The sequence below is a fragment of the Ailuropoda melanoleuca genome, chromosome 13 (genome assembly GCF_002007445.2).
Source record: "Ailuropoda melanoleuca isolate Jingjing chromosome 13, ASM200744v2, whole genome shotgun sequence".
NCBI classification, from domain to species: Eukaryota; Metazoa; Chordata; class Mammalia; order Carnivora; family Ursidae; genus Ailuropoda; species Ailuropoda melanoleuca.
This window is the reverse complement of record NC_048230.1, coordinates 8,618,102-8,637,805: the sequence shown is the minus strand read 5'-3', so window position 1 is coordinate 8,637,805 and position 19,704 is coordinate 8,618,102. Positions and strand designations below refer to the sequence as shown.

The 19,704-nt window shown below is 48.4% G+C and overlaps 3 protein-coding genes across 3 annotated transcripts; 1 reads left to right on the top strand and 2 right to left on the bottom strand.

Annotated features, from left to right (window-relative positions):
- The first annotated feature begins 380 nt into the window (after positions 1-380).
- CCL1 (C-C motif chemokine ligand 1) lies at positions 381-2,915 on the top strand. The gene is made up of 3 exons (XM_011232111.3): positions 381-456; positions 1,644-1,755; positions 2,779-2,915. The coding sequence occupies exons 1-3, from the start codon at positions 381-383 to the stop codon at positions 2,873-2,875; spliced, it is 285 nt and encodes a 94-aa protein (XP_011230413.1). The 3' UTR covers positions 2,876-2,915.
- A 1,656-nt stretch (positions 2,916-4,571) lies between these two features.
- On the bottom strand, positions 4,572-6,348 carry LOC100475112 (C-C motif chemokine 13). Its single transcript, XM_002912357.4, has 3 exons — positions 6,216-6,348; positions 5,582-5,696; positions 4,572-5,147 (listed from the first exon to the last, which is right to left on the bottom strand). The coding sequence occupies exons 1-3, from the start codon at positions 6,289-6,291 to the stop codon at positions 5,042-5,044; spliced, it is 297 nt and encodes a 98-aa protein (XP_002912403.3). The 5' UTR covers positions 6,292-6,348; the 3' UTR covers positions 4,572-5,041.
- An 8,532-nt stretch (positions 6,349-14,880) lies between these two features.
- LOC100474856 (C-C motif chemokine 8) lies at positions 14,881-16,894 on the bottom strand. The gene is made up of 3 exons (XM_002912356.4): positions 16,739-16,894; positions 15,843-15,960; positions 14,881-15,443 (listed from the first exon to the last, which is right to left on the bottom strand). Exons 1-3 carry the CDS (start codon positions 16,812-16,814, stop codon positions 15,338-15,340), a joined length of 300 nt encoding a protein of 99 aa, XP_002912402.1. The 5' UTR covers positions 16,815-16,894; the 3' UTR covers positions 14,881-15,337.
- Positions 16,895-19,704: the final 2,810 nt, after the last annotated feature.

Below are 19,704 nucleotides of genomic sequence, written 5' to 3'. Positions count from 1 at the left end.
GCTCCAGCCCGGGATGGAAACACATGGGGTCAGAGAAGCCACAGGCAACTTCCTTTCCCTCACCTCTCTCTACTTCCCACTCAGTCGGGACAACTCCTACTCATCTTCTCGAGATCCTTATCTGCTCCTGCACTCGGGGAAGTTTCCCCCATCCCTCTCACACCACCCAGGAGAGGTGGGGGAGGGACTGTTCCATGTGGTCACTGGGCGTGAGTAAGTGACTCCCTGTGACTTCCCCACCTCTGCACCAGGGTCTGGGAAACCCCACTCAGGTCTTCTAATAAAAGCTCCGGGCACTGCAGGATTGGCCAGGGACTAGCTCTTAGCTTCACCAGACACATCAAGACCGCTGGAAAGAGGTCTGAGCCACACTGCACAGGATGAAGGTCCTCACCATGGCCCTGGCGTGCCTGCTACTGGCTGGGATGTGGCTTCGAGACGTGGACGGCAGGAGCAGTGAGTGTGGTTGGAGTCACTTTGCTCCCCCTTGGGGCCTGGGGGGGCAGACACCCAGGCAGGCACTCTGGGCTTGTGGGCAGGGCTTGCCCTGAACTCAATGCTTCCGTGTCTCCTCCTCCGGGAAGAATTCCTCCTAAAGGGGGTGAATGGAGAATGTGGATGCGGTGGGGACAGAGGCCAGTGGGAGCAGGTGTCTGGGTGAGCACAACATCTGAGCTGCTGCTAGCTTCAGGAAGAGGAGGCCCTGCCTCATCCAGGGAGCTCTGAGGCTCTCTAGGCCAAGCTGGAAGGCTTGAAGTGCGGAGGAGGGACTGGGTCTTGCCTCCACCCAATAACAGGTAACTGACGTCAGGACTGGGACTGGAGCAGGGGGCTCATCACTGTTAGGCAAGTGTTGGGTCAGTGACTCGGCCAAGTCACTTTACCTCTCCAACTCTGCTTTCCCTGTTGGCAATATGGGATTGATAATGCCGCATCTCGGGGCTCTTGAGAGAAGACTGATTCCAGGCACATGGAAGACGTTGTGCAAACAATAAAACTAGGAGGAAGGAACCAGGATTGGAATTCGAGTCCCTTGGGGGTGCAGTGTGGGAGAGAGTGTGCAAACCCGTGCAGTGGGGGTGGGATCCTGGACAGAGCTGTGGACCTGGGTAAAGGGCATTCTGGAGAGAGGGTGGGAAGCCTCTTAGTCCTTGGAAGCTCTTTCCTTGTCATTTCATCAGTTGGAACCCCTTGAGCAGTTCCTAATCTGGCCCCAAAGCCACGGACCACAGTTGTCCTGCATGCACCAGACTCACTGGGCCCCCAGGGTATGCGGTCTAGAGCCCTTGAACCCAAATATTGAGCCAGAACTGTGCACTCATGGTGGGATGTGAGAACCGGAAGCTCCTTTAGAAATCAGTTTAAAAAGTCCTTTTTGACAGATGGGAAGTCTGGGACCCAGGTGAGGGCTCATTCTGATCAAAGCCCCACTGCTGTTTGTGGGGGCTGGGATCTGAACCCGTGTTCCGACCCTCTGCCTACATACAGAGCTAGGTGATTGATGGCACAGCCACTGGGCTGGATATGGTCCCCAAGCCTGGGCCTGTCCCCAAAAGGGATTTTTTTTCTTAAACCACTTGGATGAGAGGAATGAAGTCCAGATTAAGAAACAGACACAAATCATTTGTGTGTTTCTTTTCTAGTGCTTGTGTCGTCCTCCAACTGTTGCTTCAAGTTTGCGGATAAAAAGATTTCCCAGCAGCACATCCAGTGTTACAAACATACCAGCTCCACCTGCTCCCGCAGGAGTCTAATGTGAGTGTTCCTACCCTGGTCAATTCCCAGCTCCCTCCTTCAAAGCAGCAACCAGCCCACCTGGAATTAGAATAGCAAACGCTAGGTGGCGATGTTCCACCAGATTCGGAGAGAGGCCTCCAAAATCTGGGTGCAGAGCCCAGCATGGGCGCTAGGGGGAGCACCGCGCTTCTTAGCAGGTGCCAGGAAGGATGCCCTCTGTGCTCCTGCAGTGATTTGTGCTTCTCGGAACCCCAAGAAGCCGAGTATTATATCCTAATATTTTATGTCTAGAAGGAATTGCTTAAAAGCTCTAGGAATTACTGTGGAGTGGGAAAAGTGAGGGGGTCACCATTAGTTCCTGCTTCCAGATTTGCCAACCTAGAGTCTTGGGTGACCTTGGGCAGGCAATGCTTCTGCCCCTCATTCTCTGGGTACTCCTCAGCACTCCTTATCTGTGAAGGGGAGTCAAGATGATAGCTGCATCACAGGGCCATCCCAAAGTTAGACCGAGGTGACTTACCCTCGTTACTCGGCCTCTCTAAAGCATTCATGTATATTACCTCGGCTAACCCTCTCGGGGCACACATTTTCATTATCACGAACACCGAAGTCCAGGGAAGTCGAGAGATTTGTCAGATAATTAAAGTTAGAATTGGTCTATAGTTTGGTTGGACAGTAGCCAAGTTAAAGAGGTGGACGGGCCAGAAAATAAATACACACCCACACACACATTCACAGTGAATTTGAAGCAATGACGGAGGGTTCCAGATGGACATAGACACAGGAAAAGATGGGTTGAGGGCCCTCAGCAATACTCTAGGAGGGAAATTTTCACAGAAAAGGGAGAAACTCAATTTAATGAGCTCTCCCTGAAGCTTGGGTGTTCCTCCCAGCATGCCTGCCACAGTCTCGGGCAAAGACTTCATTCTACAGGCCCAGAGAGAGCAGCCTGGGGGCACCCGAGAGCTGGGATGGGACCTGTGTGTGGCGCCCAGGGGGCAAATCCTGTGACTCAGCTCCCCTTTTGTTCTTTGCCCACAGACTCAAGCTGAAGGGCGGCAGAGAGACCTGTGTCATGGAGTCAGCCCCATGGGTTAAGCCTCATTTAAAAACTGTGAAACCGTGCCCTCCAAAGTAAACGTGAGAGGATTTCTTTCCACCCTGGACTCCGAAGACGGCGTGGCTTCACCTGTCCCCTTAGCCCCCCACCCCTCCCCAGTCCTTCTGCCCAGCTCTGCCAGGTCACGGAGGGTGTGCTCAGTCTTGATAAGCTATGTTGTTGCACTTTATATATTTAAATGCTAGAATCTTCAGTCCCTGCCTCCCTGGGCTTCTTGGATCCCACAGGGATTTCGGGGTATAAACTTGATGGGCAGTGAGAAGCTGGGGCCAGGGGCTGGTGGGGCGGGGAGGGGGGAGAAACATTGGAACTGATGTCAAAAGATACTGACTTCTTGTCCACAAGAGCCAATAAATGGCTTACACATCTCAGCTGACTGACTTGTCTTTTGGGGTGGGGGGTGGGGGATGAACGTTGAGTCAGGGCCACAAGGTAGATTCTTTGCTTCCCCGGCAGCAGAGGAAGGCACGATGAAGCAGAAAGTGGGAACCCCAGGGTTGGGGTTCCAAAAGCCACCACTGCTCTAGCTGGAGGGCATCTTGTGAGGTCACCTGCCTGTCAAATGTGGCTAGCCCCATTTTATAGATGAGGTGACTGACGGTTGGCAAGGGACAGAGACCCAGGCCTGAGGATAAAGAGCGAGTCAGGGTCAGATCTGGTGTTAGAGCCCAGGGCTCCTGCCTCCCAGGCCAGAACTCTCTCTTGTGTCCCAAGTTGCCCAGTGACTGCCTGACACAACATCGGGATTGGGGGCGGGGGTGGGGGCGGGGGGACCCCGTCTGTCCACTGGGCCGATCCCACCGAGTTCGTTGGCAGGACCTCCTCTTGTCTAGGCACGAACGGGTCCTAGGTCTTTCAGAGAGGCCAGCCCAGCTCATGTGGAGGAGGGAGGCCGTCTTGGGGAGAGCAGGAGACCCTTTCGCCGATATCTGGGAAGCAGAGACCCCGCGCCTGTGGAAGGGGTAATCACAAGTGCCAACTTATGTCATGTGGGTCCCCAGGGAGCCTAGCAAGGGAGGGAAGCGACTGGTGAACTGCCCGCATCTCAGGATTGGCCCCCTTGCCAACTCCATCCTGACCACCGCCACAGGCCACAAGCCACTCTGGCCATGCTGCCCTCCGCCCTCCGACGTTCCCTCCCTCCTGCCCTCAGAACTGATTCCTAACTCTGCTCGTTGATATGCCAATTCCTCCACAGCCACACCTCCAGTTTCTTTTCTAAAGGACTCTGCCTTTTCTGTTCTGGAACCCAAACTCCGACCATAGGGGATATTCCCTCCAGGCCCTCTCCCGTCCTTTCCATCCTGGGCCCTCTCTAGAAGAACCTTTGCTATGACTGTGCTCTGGCATTCTCCAGGGTCGATGCGAACTAGGACCGGGGCATCTCATTTTCCCCTGGAGGTCAGGTGCACGTAGTGTCTGGATCACTCCAAGGACTGCTTGGAGCTGGGAGGCACCATGGCAGAGACCAGTTAGAAGCTGAAGCTAGAGGCTGGAGTCCTTGTTCTAGAAAATGCTGGGCTGCTGAGTTGGGCCCTCGGCAACAGTCAGATGAGTCCAGGTCAGCCACCACCCACCACGAGGTCCTCCCCATAGCCCCCCTTCCTCCAATGCCCTCTGCCAGCCACCCGCCCCCACCTTGGAGCAGCCCCTCTGGTTGGAAGTTTCCCTCTCCCAAGAAAACACTACTACGAGAGATTTCAAACACGATATATTTTCTGCAAAAAGTCAACGATCTTACGAATGGCATTCTCCTTGCTGTAATAACATATTTAGCTGCACCTCCCCTCCACAAGGCGCCCCCCACTCCGCAGACTGCAGTGGCCTTTTACCTCCATGTTTTGTAGGCACACGCAACAGCTAGGGAGTTAGGCAGGAGGCAGACCCGCTGCCTGCTGTTAGGAGCGAGGGGCGGTACTGGGGCTAATGACAGGAAGCAACGGGCTCAAGGCCTTGCTTTGAAAACCAGATCCCCAATATTCAAAATAAACCCCAAACCAGCAACAATTCAAATAACATTAAATATTACTTAAGACGTAGTACAAATTTTTGCATCACAAAACAGAAAGCCCCCTATTTGCAACTATAGTAAAATTAGTCCACGGTCTAGCTGGGGAAGCTGGAGGAGAATAAACAGTCGTTTGTTTCTCATACTTGGCTTGGTCTTAGTGTGGTTGGAAGAGTTCAAGTCCTCTGGCTATGAGATTTTTGGTCGAGGTGTTTCACATAATCCTGGACCCACTTCTCCTTTGGGTCAGCGCAGATAGCCTTGGCCAGTTTTGTGCTGAAGCTATGGATGAAGGAGGGCTGCACGGTTAGGGGGAAGTCCGGGTTTTCCCCGAGAGATGCCTCACTGGGCTCTCAATCTGCCTGGCCCACCTGCTTCAGGGGAGGGATCCTCTCTGGGACAGTAGGAAATCACGGTGTGGGAAGAAGGGGACTCTGGAGGTAGTCACTTTTCTTGGGGGCCCCGGAGAAGCTGGCCTGGCCTCCGCCAAAGCAACTTGGAGACGGAGCGAGCGCCCATTCAGGGAGCGGGTGCGGGAGCTGGCCCCCTCCGGGCCTGTTTGTGATGCAATCATAGTCTGGGAAAATCTTACCCCCTGAGAATAAGGTCCCTAAGTGGTCTGATGCCTGACTTCTGGGGTAGAACTTTGGAGCAGGGGATGTGGGAATGGGGTGGGGTGCGGTCAGGTAGGGGGTGAGCAGAGTTTTTCTACCTACATGACAGCTTCCCGGGGACAGTGGCTGCTGGTGATTCGATAGCTCTCCAGCTTCCGCAAGGGGATCTTCTTATTGTTAAATGTGAAACAGCAAGTGAATAGGGCATTGAGGGCATCTAGAAACAAGGTCACAAAGAAAAAGCCTTTTAGGAGGTGCTAGGTTTTTAGTTTTTTATCAGCTTGAATACAGCAGGAAGTGCCTGTAGGGAAAGGAAAGGAAAAGAGACATGGATCTTATCCACCTTAGGTCCAGCGCTCCTGTGCAGACCCCTGAGATGGGGGTGGGGTGGGCTAGAACATCACAGCTGTATGGTGGGACAGGTCCTGGCTCCGGGGCTCCAGGTGCAGGGTTTGGGAAGCTCAGCCAGGGTCAGAGAAAAGGCCCTGGGTTTGGAGTGAGCAGCTTAGGTTTTCTTCTGTCTCTGCAATGGCTGGAAGTGGGTAGGTAGGACCTGTCCTGTCCCCAACTTGGCCTTCAGCTTCCTGTCTTTAAAATTAGACTTTCAAGGGAAGCTCTGAGGACTCCCATGGCTCAGATAGGCTCAGAAGTGGGGCACTTCAGCTTCGGGCTTTCTAGAAGGAGAAGAAAACAAAAAGAAAGAGAGAGGAAAGGAAGGAGGGAGAGAAGGGCTTACCTGGCTGGGCGAGCACCTGGATGCTGACTGCTGCAGCTGTGAGCAGCAGGCAGAGAAGCGCTGCAGAGACCTTCATGTCGGCGGGGAGCGGGGAGCTCGGGAGTGAGTGCGAGCTGGGGGTGTCTGAGCCGGGCTCAGCCTCTCTGCAACTCGGGTGGCTGTGCCAGCCTTTTATAGGAAGCAGAGAGGGTCGGAGCTCCCGGAAGGATGCCTGCCTGGGCAGGGTCATGGTAAAGTTAAGATGCAGGGCACTCCTGAATGTGCTGAGCTGGAGGCTGGCTGCCGGGAGTTTTCCAGGAATTTCAAGAAGGAAGCTGTGGGCTAGAGCAGGGCAGGCACCGTTTCCTTCCAGCTGCCCAGGCCACAGAGAGGAAGCGGGAGCACAGATGGGCCACCACTTGCCATGGGAGTGCTCTGAGGAGCTGTCCCGTGGCCTTGGTTTCTCCACCAGAGAAAAAAGCCTAAGGGCTTTGCACAGTCGGTGTGTTTAGTCCTGACGGGGTGTATCCCGTTATCATCATGCCCATTCACAGATGAAGACACTGAGGCTGGGGGACCTAAACTCACTGGTCCAAAGCCTTGTGGGAAGTGAGTGCGGCTGCCGGAAGAGAAAGCTGGTCTGTTTACACAGGATCACCACGGCCTTTCCCGCTGTCTTGAGCGCACAAGACTTTCTCTGAGCAGTTTTATGTGGCAGCCGCATACCTGAGATGAATCAAAGCCAGGTTCAGAGGACAGGGGCTCCTCTTGTCACCTCTTAGGGTCCCCTTCTGCCCCTCAGGCCCAGAAGGCTATGGTTTGAACCCCACTGATTTGTCCTGGCCCCTCGTTTTCTGGAAGGACATTGGAGTTTCTAGAGCTATTGCTGGGAAGGCAGTTGCAGGGTAGAGCAGAGTGGGCTCTTTGCTTCTGTACCTGTCACCCTCCCCCACCCCGCAAAGAGCGGTAGCTGAGCTGGAGCTTGGGGTGGGCATCCCCATGGGCCCAGTGGGAGGGGGAGTGACCTTGGACTGCAGGAGACCACCTTGCAAGGCATTTGGCCTGAGGGGTCCCTCCCGGCTCCCAGACTTTGCTTACATTTTGCACCTGCCTGGAATCCTTTCCAGTCTAGTGGGTCTTCCCCTCTAGCAAAACAAGTCCAGTGAGGGTAAAAGCACAGAAATAAGCAGCTAGGATTAGTGAAACAGAAAATCCTATGCCCTAAAAAGATGGATGGACACTCAAAGTCAGTTCTTGGACAAGCCTATAAAGCTCTCCTGTGAGTGACCATGGAAAAAAGCAAAAAGCACAGATCGCCACAGCAGGACAAAGGAAGAGGGTGTCGCCACAGAGCCCCTAGACACCAGAGGGAATATTGGACCCTTATGCCAAAAAATTTAATTTAGATGAAATGGATGGTTTTCTAAAAAATATAACTTACCAGACTGCCAAAGAAAAATGAAAAAAAAAAGAGTAATTCTAAAACTACTGAAAAATGGACTCAGTCATTGAAAATCCTCCCACAAAACGTCTTCCCCCTCTAAAGGCTTTAATAACTGGTTCCTTCACGCATTCCAGAAACTAATAATTCCAGGCTTACACAATTTGTTCCTGAGAAAATCAAAAGAGTATGTACTCCAGCACATGTTACGAGTCTTACATAACTTTGACACAAACACTTGTCAAGAGCGACATGAGAAAGGAAGTTTGTCCCTCCGGACACACATTCTTTTCTTGCCCATCCTCTTCTCTGGCCCCGGGAAGCCAACCTGTGTGGATTACAGCAGCAGGACTGCAGGTTTTCTGGCTTCAGCTTGGGCCTCGGCACTAGGGAGCCCCTCGAGTTGTGGGAGAGAGAGAAGAGTAAGGTGAGGTGCTTTTCTCTTTGCTGCCTCTCCTGGACCTCAGCCTGGAGGCAGCCTTCAACCAACGGCTTTCATTTCTCTCCGGAGGCAAGTGGGGAGGGTATCCCCCATCCTTTCTTCCTTGGGTCTGGGGGCAGTCCCCACACTGTTACTAACCTCAGAGTGCTAAAACACCCCTTCGGTTTCTCCACACTCAGCCCACATCTTGCTAAACAGCCTCTTTATCAATCCATTCCCAGATCCTTCAAATTTAACTGTAATCTATTCCTTACTAGGACCCTGACTGGCATAGGTTTGGGCCCAGGACCAGAAGCGGCTCCTGGAAATGGTTCTTCCACATGGGATGCTGGGATTGGGTTGCTCATCTATTTTAGAAGCACCATAAAAGCGTCTCTTGGCATGGTGATTACTTAACTCATCACGGATAGTTGTGTGACGGACTGTGTTCTAAGAAGCCGCAGGTTCTCAAGTTTGAGAACCAGGACTTACAGCATATCCCACGGCTGTCTCTGATCTCTAGCGAAGCCACCAGAGAACCCTGACAAAGGATGTGTCTGCGGGCCTCCCCTGGGGTGCAGTGAGTGGATGGTTGAGCAGCTTGACCATAGAGATCCGTTTCAACAGATCCACTTCCCTGAGCCGTTGGACTCCTTCCTAACATCCCAGGGAAGTCCCTGCATTGCAGCTTCATTAACTGCAGACTTCTTTTTAAGCCTAATCAGCCCATCGAACCAAGCCTTAACATCACTTCCAGGTACTTGTGCCAACACATTATATCCCGAATTTGCAGCAAGTATGCCTAGATCAATGCATTGGAATGCCTGAGCCTTGCGTGTTATGCCCACTAGCAGCCACTCCTGCACATGCACCCCGAACTTTCCTCCAAATCGCGGGGGTGAAGGGGCATCCAAGCCTGCCTATAAGGACTCCTGTCTGTCCTTCCCTCTACTTCAGGACCTGATATCTCATAGGAGAGTGTGTTTAGGAGCCTGGGATCTGGAGTCAGCCCGAATGGCTTCAAGTTCTAGACCCACCATTCACTGGTCATGTGATTTGGAGCACACTGCTTACCTCTCTAGGCCTCTAAGAGGAAACGGATTAATTATTTAATTATTAATTCATTTATTATTAATAATTATTAATTAAATTATTAAATTATTAAGTAATTAATTATTACCTCATTTTGTTGTCAGAGTTGAAGAAGGTACTGCACAGAAAGTGCTCAGCACGGTGCCAATAATCTCCATTTCTAACCAGTAACCAGGTGGTGCTCCTGCCTCTGGTCTGGGGCCCGTGCTGGAGCACCTGAGCTGGGACCTAGGTTTGGATCTTGGTGGGAGGAGTGGCATCCAGGATGCCAGAGGGAGGACAGTGCTGCTTAATGAGCAGCAGAGACAAGGTGGCTACAATTACCCCAAGGAGCCCCAGGGCTGGAGTGGTAATCGATGTTTGGGCCAGCAGGGATCCGTGACACTGATGATGGGTTCCCTAGGCATGAAATGGATGGGCAGCTTACTAAGATGCTGCTTGACTTTAGGCAGAAAATTCTTGGTTTCATGGGCAGAAATCTAATATAGGTTCTTGTAGGAGAGATTCATGGCCTCTTGCCCAGTTACCAGATCTAAGTCAGTTCAGAGACTCGGAATCCCCAGACCAGGAAGACCAGGAAGGGCCCTGCAATGCCAGGTTGCCAGGTGCAATCAGGACGGTTGGTTAAATTTGAATTTCAGATAAATAATGAATAATTTTTTTAGCATAATTTTGCCGTGGCAATATTTTTGCTACATCTGGAAACTCACAGGTCTATACTAGAAATCTTGTCTAAGGGGGCGCCTGGGTGGCACAGCGGTTAAGCGTCTACCTTCGGCTCAGGGCGTGATCCCAGCGTTATGGGATCGAGCCCCACATCAGGCTCTTCGCTATGAGCCTGCTTCCTCTCCCACTCCCCCTGCTTGTGTTCCCTCTCTCCCTGGCTGTCTCTATTTCTGTCAAATAAGTAAAATCTTTAAAAAAAAAAAAAAAAGAAAGAAAGGAATCTTGTCTAAGCCTTCCCTAGAGGAGCCTGCTGCCATATAACCAGGGTGACTCTGCACTGGGGAAAGAAATCCTAAGACCTTCTGGGATTTTTTGATGATGGCTCCTCTGGAGCCCTGAAAAGCCACTCAGGCCCACTGGTCGGAATGGGAGCTTATGGAGATCCACGCCAGTTATTCAGTTGTGTTTAGAGCAGACGTTCAGCTAGCGCTTTTCCAGCTCAATGGTCTTTACACAATAGAAGTCTCCCAGAACTATAGAATCTGTAATTTTAGAATCATTTCGTTGCTGCAGTGTCTTGGTACCCAAGCATCCTACAAGCTGCCTCCCGTAGCTCTGGGAAGTCTTAGCGCCCTACCCTCTTAGATCAGAACATACTGGAATTGCGGGATGCCTGGGTGGCTCAGTCGTTAAGCGTCTGCCTTCGGCTCAGGGCGTGATCCCGGCGTTCTGGGATCAAGCCCCACATCAGGCTCCTCTGCTGGGAGCCTGCTTCTTCCTCTCCCACTCCCCCTGCTTGTGTTCCCTCTCTCGCTGGCTGTCTCTCTCTGTCAAATAAATAAATAAAATCTTAAAAAAAAAAAAAAAGAACATACTGGAATTGGCCTCACTACACAATGTTGTGGTTTTCAGAGGTTTGTTTATCCATGGAAGTCTATTCTCATGGAATAACTTATTGGCAAGCTGTGATCTATCACAGCTTAAAACTAAAACTGCTCGTGGAAACAGAGCTGGGGCACCCTGAACTTACCCTTCTCCCCGTCCATCTCATTTCATTCTTTAAAGCTCTAAGGAATACGCAGACAGTATAACCTTTCCACTTTGCAGAACAGATCTCTGACTGCTGGAGCGGCTAATGAGAAGGGAGTGAGCCGGCGCTAACCGGCACTGTCTGTCCCCCAGGCTGGCTCTCTCCAGAGAAAGGCACGCCTGCAGAGGAAGAGAATACTGCCTTTATGGTACCGGAGGAGGGAGGCCCCTTCACCACCCCTGAAAATAGTGCAAGACTACTTCCTTACTCCTTCCTTCACACCTCCTTCTCTCCTATCTCTGTATTGGCTTATAGTATCCCAGCCTCCTGCAACATTCTTCTTTCCATCTGGCCCCAACAGGAATCATTTGAGGCCTGGCTTGAATTGTGCCTGGTCGTGGGATGCCTGGGTGGCTCAGTCGGTTAAGCACCTGCCTTCGGCTCAGGTCATGATCCCGGGGTCCTGGGACAGAGTCCTGCGATGGGATCCTTGCTCAGCGGGGAGCCTGCTTCTCCCTCTGCCTGCTACTCCCCCTGCTTGTGCTCTCTCTCTTTCTCTCTCTCTGACAAATAAATAAAATCTTGAAAAAAAAAAACAAAACTGTGCCTGGCTGTGAAGGCTTCCAGCCTACACAGATTTCACAGGGGACCAAACCTTGCTCTGAAAGCGCAGGGTTTTCAATTTGCACACCACATGATTCCTATTCAGAATATAGAAAACACCTCTACTAATTCATAATAAAAAGGCAGAAAATCTACAAATGGACAAAATCTAAATCCAAGCAATCTAAAAAATGGACAAAAGACACGGCCTGGAACTTCATGATAGAAGATATCCAACAAATATTTGAATAGATGCTCAACCTCCTTAGTCGTGAGTAAAATGAAAATTTAAACCACAACTATGTGGATTATGGGGAATTATGCTCATAAGCAGAATGGCTAACTTAAAAAGAATGGACAGAAGTGTTGCAATGCCAAATGTGGAAAACTCTAGCCCTCATACATTGCTGGTGGGTGTGGATGTAAACTGATGTGATAGGTTTGAAAAATATTTGGCAGTATTTGAAAAGGGTTTGGTGGTTGAACATATACATATCCTATAATCCATGTGTGTATTTCTATCAACCACCTATTATCTATCTATCATCTACTATCTATTATATCTATCTATCTATCATCATTTATCTATCATCTACCTATCATCTACCTGTAAATTCTTGAGTTTGTACCAGTACCTCCAATTTCAGGTGAACACAACAAACATTTTTTTTTTCCAGCCTTCTGACATTCCTATATTTTGTCTATGGAAACTTCCCCAACAGTTCCATTATCTTTAATACATTTACTTATTTGCTAAATCCCTATGACAATATTCTCCATTCTCCTAGTTATGTGGCTAACTTAGTCCTAATCTTGCTGGCCCTGACTTGGGGGCCACCCTCTTGGACCTAGTCCTATAAAATCTGCTAGTTGGGTCCATGGTCTTGTCCCAGCCCTGGTCCCTAAGAACACACCGGGCAAGTCCCTGATTCTGGTCCTAGCCCCAGCCGTGGTGAATACACCAACCAAATACCCAGCTCATTTCCTGGCCCTGACCCAGTGAACTTCTCTGTTGAGATCCAAGCATTGACCAAAGGGAAGGAGAACAAATATTGACTATATGAAACCATGACTCAGTAAAGCAGAGCCTGAGAGAAGGACCTGTGTGCAGATAGTCCATTTGGAAGTGATCCCAGGGATCAGGACTGAGTAGGCAGCAGAGATGAAGAAGGAGGAGAAGCCAACACAAGTATGCATAGTTCAGGTCAGCTTAGTGGGCCATGGGGACCGATTCTCCTGAGATTACCTGAGAAGCCTATGGAATGGCTCCCAGAATTAAACTCTGAAAAGAAGGGTGGCAGAAGTGTTTGAACATCTGCCTTCAACCTTTGTTGGTAGAAGGTTGTCACCCAGTGTTCTCTCCCCAGCACTTTTGAGCCTTGGGCAAAGGTGTAGGCTGAGCCAACTCTTGACCTGAGAAGGGACCCAAAGAAGAGCCTATGGTCCGAAAGCAAGAAGCAAGGAGGACACTGGCAGCAGATGTCGAGATAGCAAAGTGAATCACAGCCTGGAGCAAGCTGTGAGCCGAGAGTGAAACCAGAGCTGTGCCCAAGAGGGTGCATGTCAGCTTCACCCCTAGTTGACAAGGGAATAAATGGGCTCACAGATAGGAACCGCTCAATATAGCAATGTGGATTTTCAAAGCACTGATATTCAAGGTGGGCCATGTAAAACATCCATAACTTAAATGAGATGACACATTACTTAAGATAATTATGTTTAATGTCATGAACAAAGTTCGTTGTGAGTTAAATGTAACAGCACAATTCCGGAGTGCAGATAGCTGGGCAAAGCTCGGGAAAAACAAACGGGTTGTGTTTTGATTGTGGCCTGGGTGTCAGTTTAGGCTGAGTCTTCATGCCTTTGGAATTTGGGATTTGTGGTGTAGCTATTTCATGAAACCCTGGGCCCAGACCTCATTAGCCAGCTTGTCCTTGAGGCTGTGGAAGAGAGGTTAGAACTGGATGGAGACTTTGTGGCTGGAAGTGCTCCTCTTAACCAGCTGATGTCCAGATGCCTTATTGCTTCCGGCGCTTGGGCGTGCTACTTTGAACTTTGGTGGAAATTTTCTCTTCAGACAGGTGATATATCTGACTTGCAGGTATTTGCCAGTTGGCTGGGCTCCTGGGTGGCTCGATGATTTTAACCTAGATCCTTTACTTCCCCATTCTACCCTAACCAACAGGCATGGCCAAGTTTCCAAGAGACGTGGCTCCTAGAACTGGAGAGGGCTTGTGAGGTCATCTGCCAGGTCCCCTCGCTTTCTGCCAGTGACCCAGTATAGCCTCCACTTTCGTATGGGGCATCTTAACGCCAGAGAGAGAGATTGACATTGACTTGCCCTAAGTGACACAGAGCCAGGGTCAGTTCTGGGACCAGAACCCAAGTGCCGTGCTTCGAGGTGTACTGAGATTGTGGCATCTCTCCACGTGATCACCAATGACAGGCCCTGCAGAGCTGGGTCATCAAGAAAATTGTCCTTTTTCCCTTCAAGAGTGGTCTGGTCTTTGTGCTCTACTATGGTGAGCCTCATATCTGAAAATGGAGCCAGCTGTACAAGGGAATCTTGACCTTAAGAGGCTATTAAGAAAAGGAGGTCCCATGCCTTCAAACAGATGCTTGCAAATTTGGGGGATTGGGGCTGGAGATAACTTCATTCTACGTCTCAAGGACATCAGTCCTCTAAATAGTTGCTTTGTGAGATTGTAAGGGAAAGTCTATGTCCAGGGTCAAATGCTTTCCTTCTCCAACATTTGACTTAACACTCTGTCTTGCCCATTCTACCCAACAGGACCCCCACCACCAGCCTGCTTCACCTCTCTTGCACCATTACGGTGGCCTGTCTTCAGGTTCTCCCTTCCACACTCCACTCCATCCTCAGATACCAGGTTATTCTTCCTCAGGTGCACCTTGCATGACACTTTCCTTCTCCCCTGTTTCAAAACTTTTAGTACATCTTATTTTTTCCAGAGTCCAGCCAGATGGGATTCCTCCCTCTGCCCATGCTCTTGCTCCCCTCCTGGCCCAGCTCCGAGGAACTGTTCATTTCCCATTGCATGCCATCCTTCAGGACCAGTCTTGTTGAAGATTCTTCAAGAAAAAGCCTTAAAAGGATTTCTAAGTTGTAGACTAGATTTCTCTAGTTTTTACTCTTAAGGTAATAGTCTGGGTTTGAGGATTAATGAGATGGATAACACTTGGGGTTATGGGGAAAAGTTTGAGGCAAGAGGAAGACTGGACAAAAGGAAGTGGGACAAGAAAAAAATGATCAGGTGATGTTAGGGACTGGAGCCAAAAGTCTGGAACGCCCTGAACATCAGTTACATCTAAAATACTACCTAGAGGATGGCCCCCCAGACCCCAGATTGCCAGTCATTGCTGCCATTTTCTGCCTCCCAGCTTAATGTGACCTAATGAAAAATAAGACCAAGTAGTTTAAAGTGATATATTTTTTTCTTTGAAAATTCCATAGTCATTAAATAACACTGGTTTCAACCACACTACACAGCAGACATTTGACATACAAGAGCACTGATTCATAGGAATACAAAAATGTTCCACTCTGATGATCCATGGAAGGACCTCACAATACTACAGACACATCGGAGGGAGAACAATGACATCCTGCCATGAACCTAACTGAGCTCACAGAAAAGATAACACGCCACCGGATTCCATGCTTTACATTCACTAGGATTTATAGCAGATAAAGTCAAACATTAATAACTTAAATATAATTAAATATTATTTGAGAAATGTGCTTTAAATTATTATACAAAGTGCCTTGTGTTGTACGTTGTAATAAAATAGGACTGTTCTGCACTTGGGGAGGGTTGAGGGAAATAAATAAGATCTTCCTCAGGCTCGTCTCTCGGTCCAGATGCGAACGTTCAAGCCTTCTGGGTTTGGGACTTGTGGTCCAGGTGCTTCATGTAATCCTGGACCCATTTCAGCTTGGGGTCAGCACAGATCTCCTTGGATGCTTTGGTCTGGAAGCTGTTGTGGGGAGACAGGGCAGTTAGATGAAACCCCTTGAAGTGCCTGTTAGCCCCTAAACCTGAGGAGCTCTTGCTCTCTGGGTGAGGGGGCTGGATGGGGATAGGCGGGAGGGGAAGGATGGCGGGAAGGGCTCAAAAGGAAACTGCTTGTGCTATCCCCGGAGAGGCCCTCAGGATGCTGGCTGAAGGAACTTAGATGATCTAACCAAGCTCCTCGAAGGGGAGCCTGGAGGGAGTATGGATATCCCTCCTGTGGGCTCAGTTTCTCCATGGGGTAAAGGTCCCTTTGGATCAGATGGTATATGTATCTGACTCCTTTGGGCATGAATCCTGATCTCCTTCCCATGTATGGAACTCAGAACTTTTGGCAGAGGGTGCTAGAGCATGGTCCACTTACATCACAGCTTCCTGGGGACACTGGCTGTTGGTGACCCTGGTGTAGCTCTCCAGCTTCTGCATGGGGACCTTCTTTTTGACCACACTGAAGCAGCAGGTAATTGGGATGGAAACTGAACCTGAAAAACATTTTGCAAAGAATGAGAGTTACCATGCATCATAAGCATGCATTTATAAGGGCAGGTGAAGGTAGGAAAAGACAAAGCAAACACACAATTTCCAACTAGGACCGAATACTCCCAAGTCCAGTGCCTTCGTCCGCATTCCACAGATAAAGTGGTGGCTGGGAGTCTGTTTCCTCTATGGAACTAGGGGCCCCTCACTGCTGACTGGGAATGGAGAAATGACACTGATCCTGTACTGTCGTTAGCAGGGTCCACTGACCCAAAACCTCGGACACCAAATAAATAAGTTCCAAGAGCTTGCTTCCCAGCTTTCTGCCCCCACGGACTCTAAAGCCAACCTGTGTCATATGCTGAGAGGTCTCTGGGTCCCTCTCCTCCTTACGTGGCCACTGGTACACTAGCTGTAATCCAAAATTTGAAACCCCAAGCAATAGTTTTCCCCCCCTCTCCACTGCCTGAAATGTCCTTCATATCCACAACGAATAACGGTCCCTACATCCCCAAACAATGTGAAGGTCATTGAGGTAGTGGTTGCATTTAGTGTCTCTTCCCCAAGCTGGTGTCCCGAAGGACCATGGGGACTGGCCTCAGTGACCTAGGCATCTGGTTCTGCCTCTGCTCAACCATGCCATGACAGCTCTTCTCATTGCCCTTGTTGGTTTCACTTTCTCCATCTCTGTAATGTAGGCTATGTAGCAAGCAAGGGATGACTCATGCTGGGGTGATAGTACCTACAGTTATAATGGTAATCCTTATGAAGAGAGGACCTTACCTGGCTGGGCAAGCACCTGAGTGCTGAAGGCAGCGGCTGTGAGCAGCAGGCACAGAAGTGCTGCAGAGACCTTCATGTCAGCAGGGAGCAGGGAGCTTGGATTGTGAGAGCTGGAGGTTTCTGGGTTGGTCTCAGCCTCTCTGTTCCTCTGGCTCCTCTGGTCACCCTGCCTGCCTTTTATAGAGAGCAGAGAGCATGGGCAGGGCCCTGAAATAGGACTTGGAATGTGCTGAGTAGGCACCAGATCCTGGGGGTGATTTCCGAACGCTGGAAGAAGGAAGCTGGATGGTTTCAGTTGTTCACTTAGACAATGTGGAGCAGAGGTGAAAGGGACTGTGTTGGGCCTAGCAAAGTGTAGGAAGTGACCTCACTAGACTAATAAGGGCTATGATTTCTGTGAAATGGAAAATGGTCTTTTGGAAAGGAAGAACGGAAGCTGAGGTCATAGTGGAGTGAAAGACCTAGGATGGGGCTGTAAGTCTTTGCCTGTACTTTCTATCAGACTCAGGACCCTGGCATCCTAAACTAGTCGGGCTATTTTAGAACCCCACACAGGCAGCCTGATGGAACCCTGGCAGAACAGTGGAATCCAGGAAAATCTTCAAGTCTGAATGCCCTGGAATCTTGTGTTATGGAGCATGAGAACTGGACAGCACATACTCATCTTGTAGGGTGGTGGTTTCCAAATATTTTATTTAGATGCTAAAGTTTCTTTCCAGGTGAAATCATATGGAGAAGCCTGATATTTCATGAAGATTTAGGTAAAATGGGTCTGTCTGAGAAAGGCCTTCAGTTCCCTTTATTTATACACAGTGGGGCAGGAATGGGGAGGGAAGAGAAGGATCTAGGCTTCAAACCACTGACCTCTTGTACTCTTCTCCCCTCATGTGTCTGCCATTACAATATCATGTGGAAATTGCACTGCCCTGAAGCTCCCCTGTACTCCTTCCCTCAAATCTTTTTACCATCTCTATACATTTGCTTTTCCAGAATGTCATGTAGTTGGAATCATACAGTATGTAGCCCTTTCAAGTTGGCTGCTTTCACTTAGAAACATAAGCTTTTAAGGTTCCTTTGTGTCTTGTCATGGTTTGGTAGCTCATTTCATTTTATTGCTGAAAGATATTCCATTGCATGTATGTATCAGTTTGTTTATCCATTAATCTATTGAGGGACATGCTGGTTGCTTCCAGGTTGGGGCAATTCTGAATAAAGTTGCTACAAACGTTTTTGTGTAGGCTTTTGTGTGGACATAAATTTTCAACTCATTTGTGAGTGTGATTGCTAGATCATATGGCAAGACTATGGCTAGCTTTATAAAAAGCTGCCAAAGGGTCTTTCAAAGTGGCTGTACACTTGTGCATTCCCACCTGCAGTGAATGAGAGTTCCTGTTGTTCGACATCTTAGTCAGCATTTGCTCTTGTCAGTATTTTGGATTTTAGCCACTCTTCTGGGTGGGTAGTGGTATCTTAGTGTTTTAATTTGCAATTCCCTAAAGACAGATGATGTTGAACATAATTTCATATGCTAATTTTACATTTGCATCTCTTCTTTGGGGAGGGACCTTGGTGAGATCTTTCACCTATTTTTAAATCGGGTTGTTTGTTTTCTTATTATTGAGTTTTAAGAGTTCTTTGTACGTATTGGACACAAGTGCTTTAATGGGTATGTGTTTCACAAAGATTCTTTTCCTGTCTGTGGCATGTCCTCTCACTCTTTTAATAGTATTTTTCACACAGTAGTTTTTCATCGTAATGAAGTCCAATTTATCAATTTCTTGGATCAGGCTTTTCGTGTTTTATCTATGAAGTCACCAAACCCAAAGGCAATTTTCTTCTATGTTATCTTCTAGAAGTTTCATAGATTTGAATTTTACATTTAAGCCTATGATCCATCTTGAGTTAATTTTTGTGAAAGGTTTAAGATCTGTATCTAGATTCATTTTTTTTTTTGCATGTAGATGTCAGAACCATTTGTTGAAAGATTTCCCTTTCTATTGAATTACCTTCGCTGCTTCAATATTGATTCTTTCTATCCATGAACATGGTATATATCTCCATCTATTTAGTTCTTTAATCTTTCATTAGGATTTTGTGGTTTTCCACATGTTGATATTGTACATATTTTTCTTAGACTCATCTCTAAGTACTTTATTTATTTATTTTTGGTGTTAATATAAATAGTATCACATTATTAATTTCATACTGCAATTGTTCATTGTTGGTATACAGAGAAGTAAATGAGTTTTAAATGTTAACTTTGGGGGTGGCTGGGTGGCTCAGTCGTTAAGCATCTGCCTTTGGCTCAGGGTGTGATCCCAGCATTCTGGGATCGAGCCCCGCATCAGGCTCCTCTGCTGGGAGCCTGCTTCTTCCTCTCCCACTCCCCCTGCTTGTGTTCCCTCTCTCCCTGGCTGTCTCTCTCTCTGTCAAATAAATAAATAAAATCTTTTTAAAAATAAATAAATATTAACTTTGTAGCCTGTAAACTCGCTATAATTGTTTTTTAGTTGCAGGAGGGTTGTGTGTACGTGTGTGTGAATATGTGTGTGTGTGTATGTGATTCTTTTTCTACATGGACAGTTATGTTTTTTACCAAAAAAAGGCAGTTTTATTCCTTTCTTCTCAATCTGTTTATCTTTTTATTTCATTGTCTTGTCTTATCACATTAGCTAGGACTACTAGTGTGATGCTGAATAAGAGTGGCTAGAGGGAACATCCTTGACTTGTTCCCAGTCTTAGGAGAAAAGCATTTTTTCATGATTAAGAACATCATTTCATCATTTCAGCATCAGTAAGTATGGTGTTAGCTCTAGGCCTTTTGTAGATGTTCTTTATCAAGTTGAGGAAGTACCTCTCTATTCCTAGTTTGCTGAAAGTTTTTTCATGAATGGATATTGGATTTTGTAAAATGCTTTTTATTGGTGTCATCATACTGATATCATAAGCTTTTTTCTTCCTTAGTC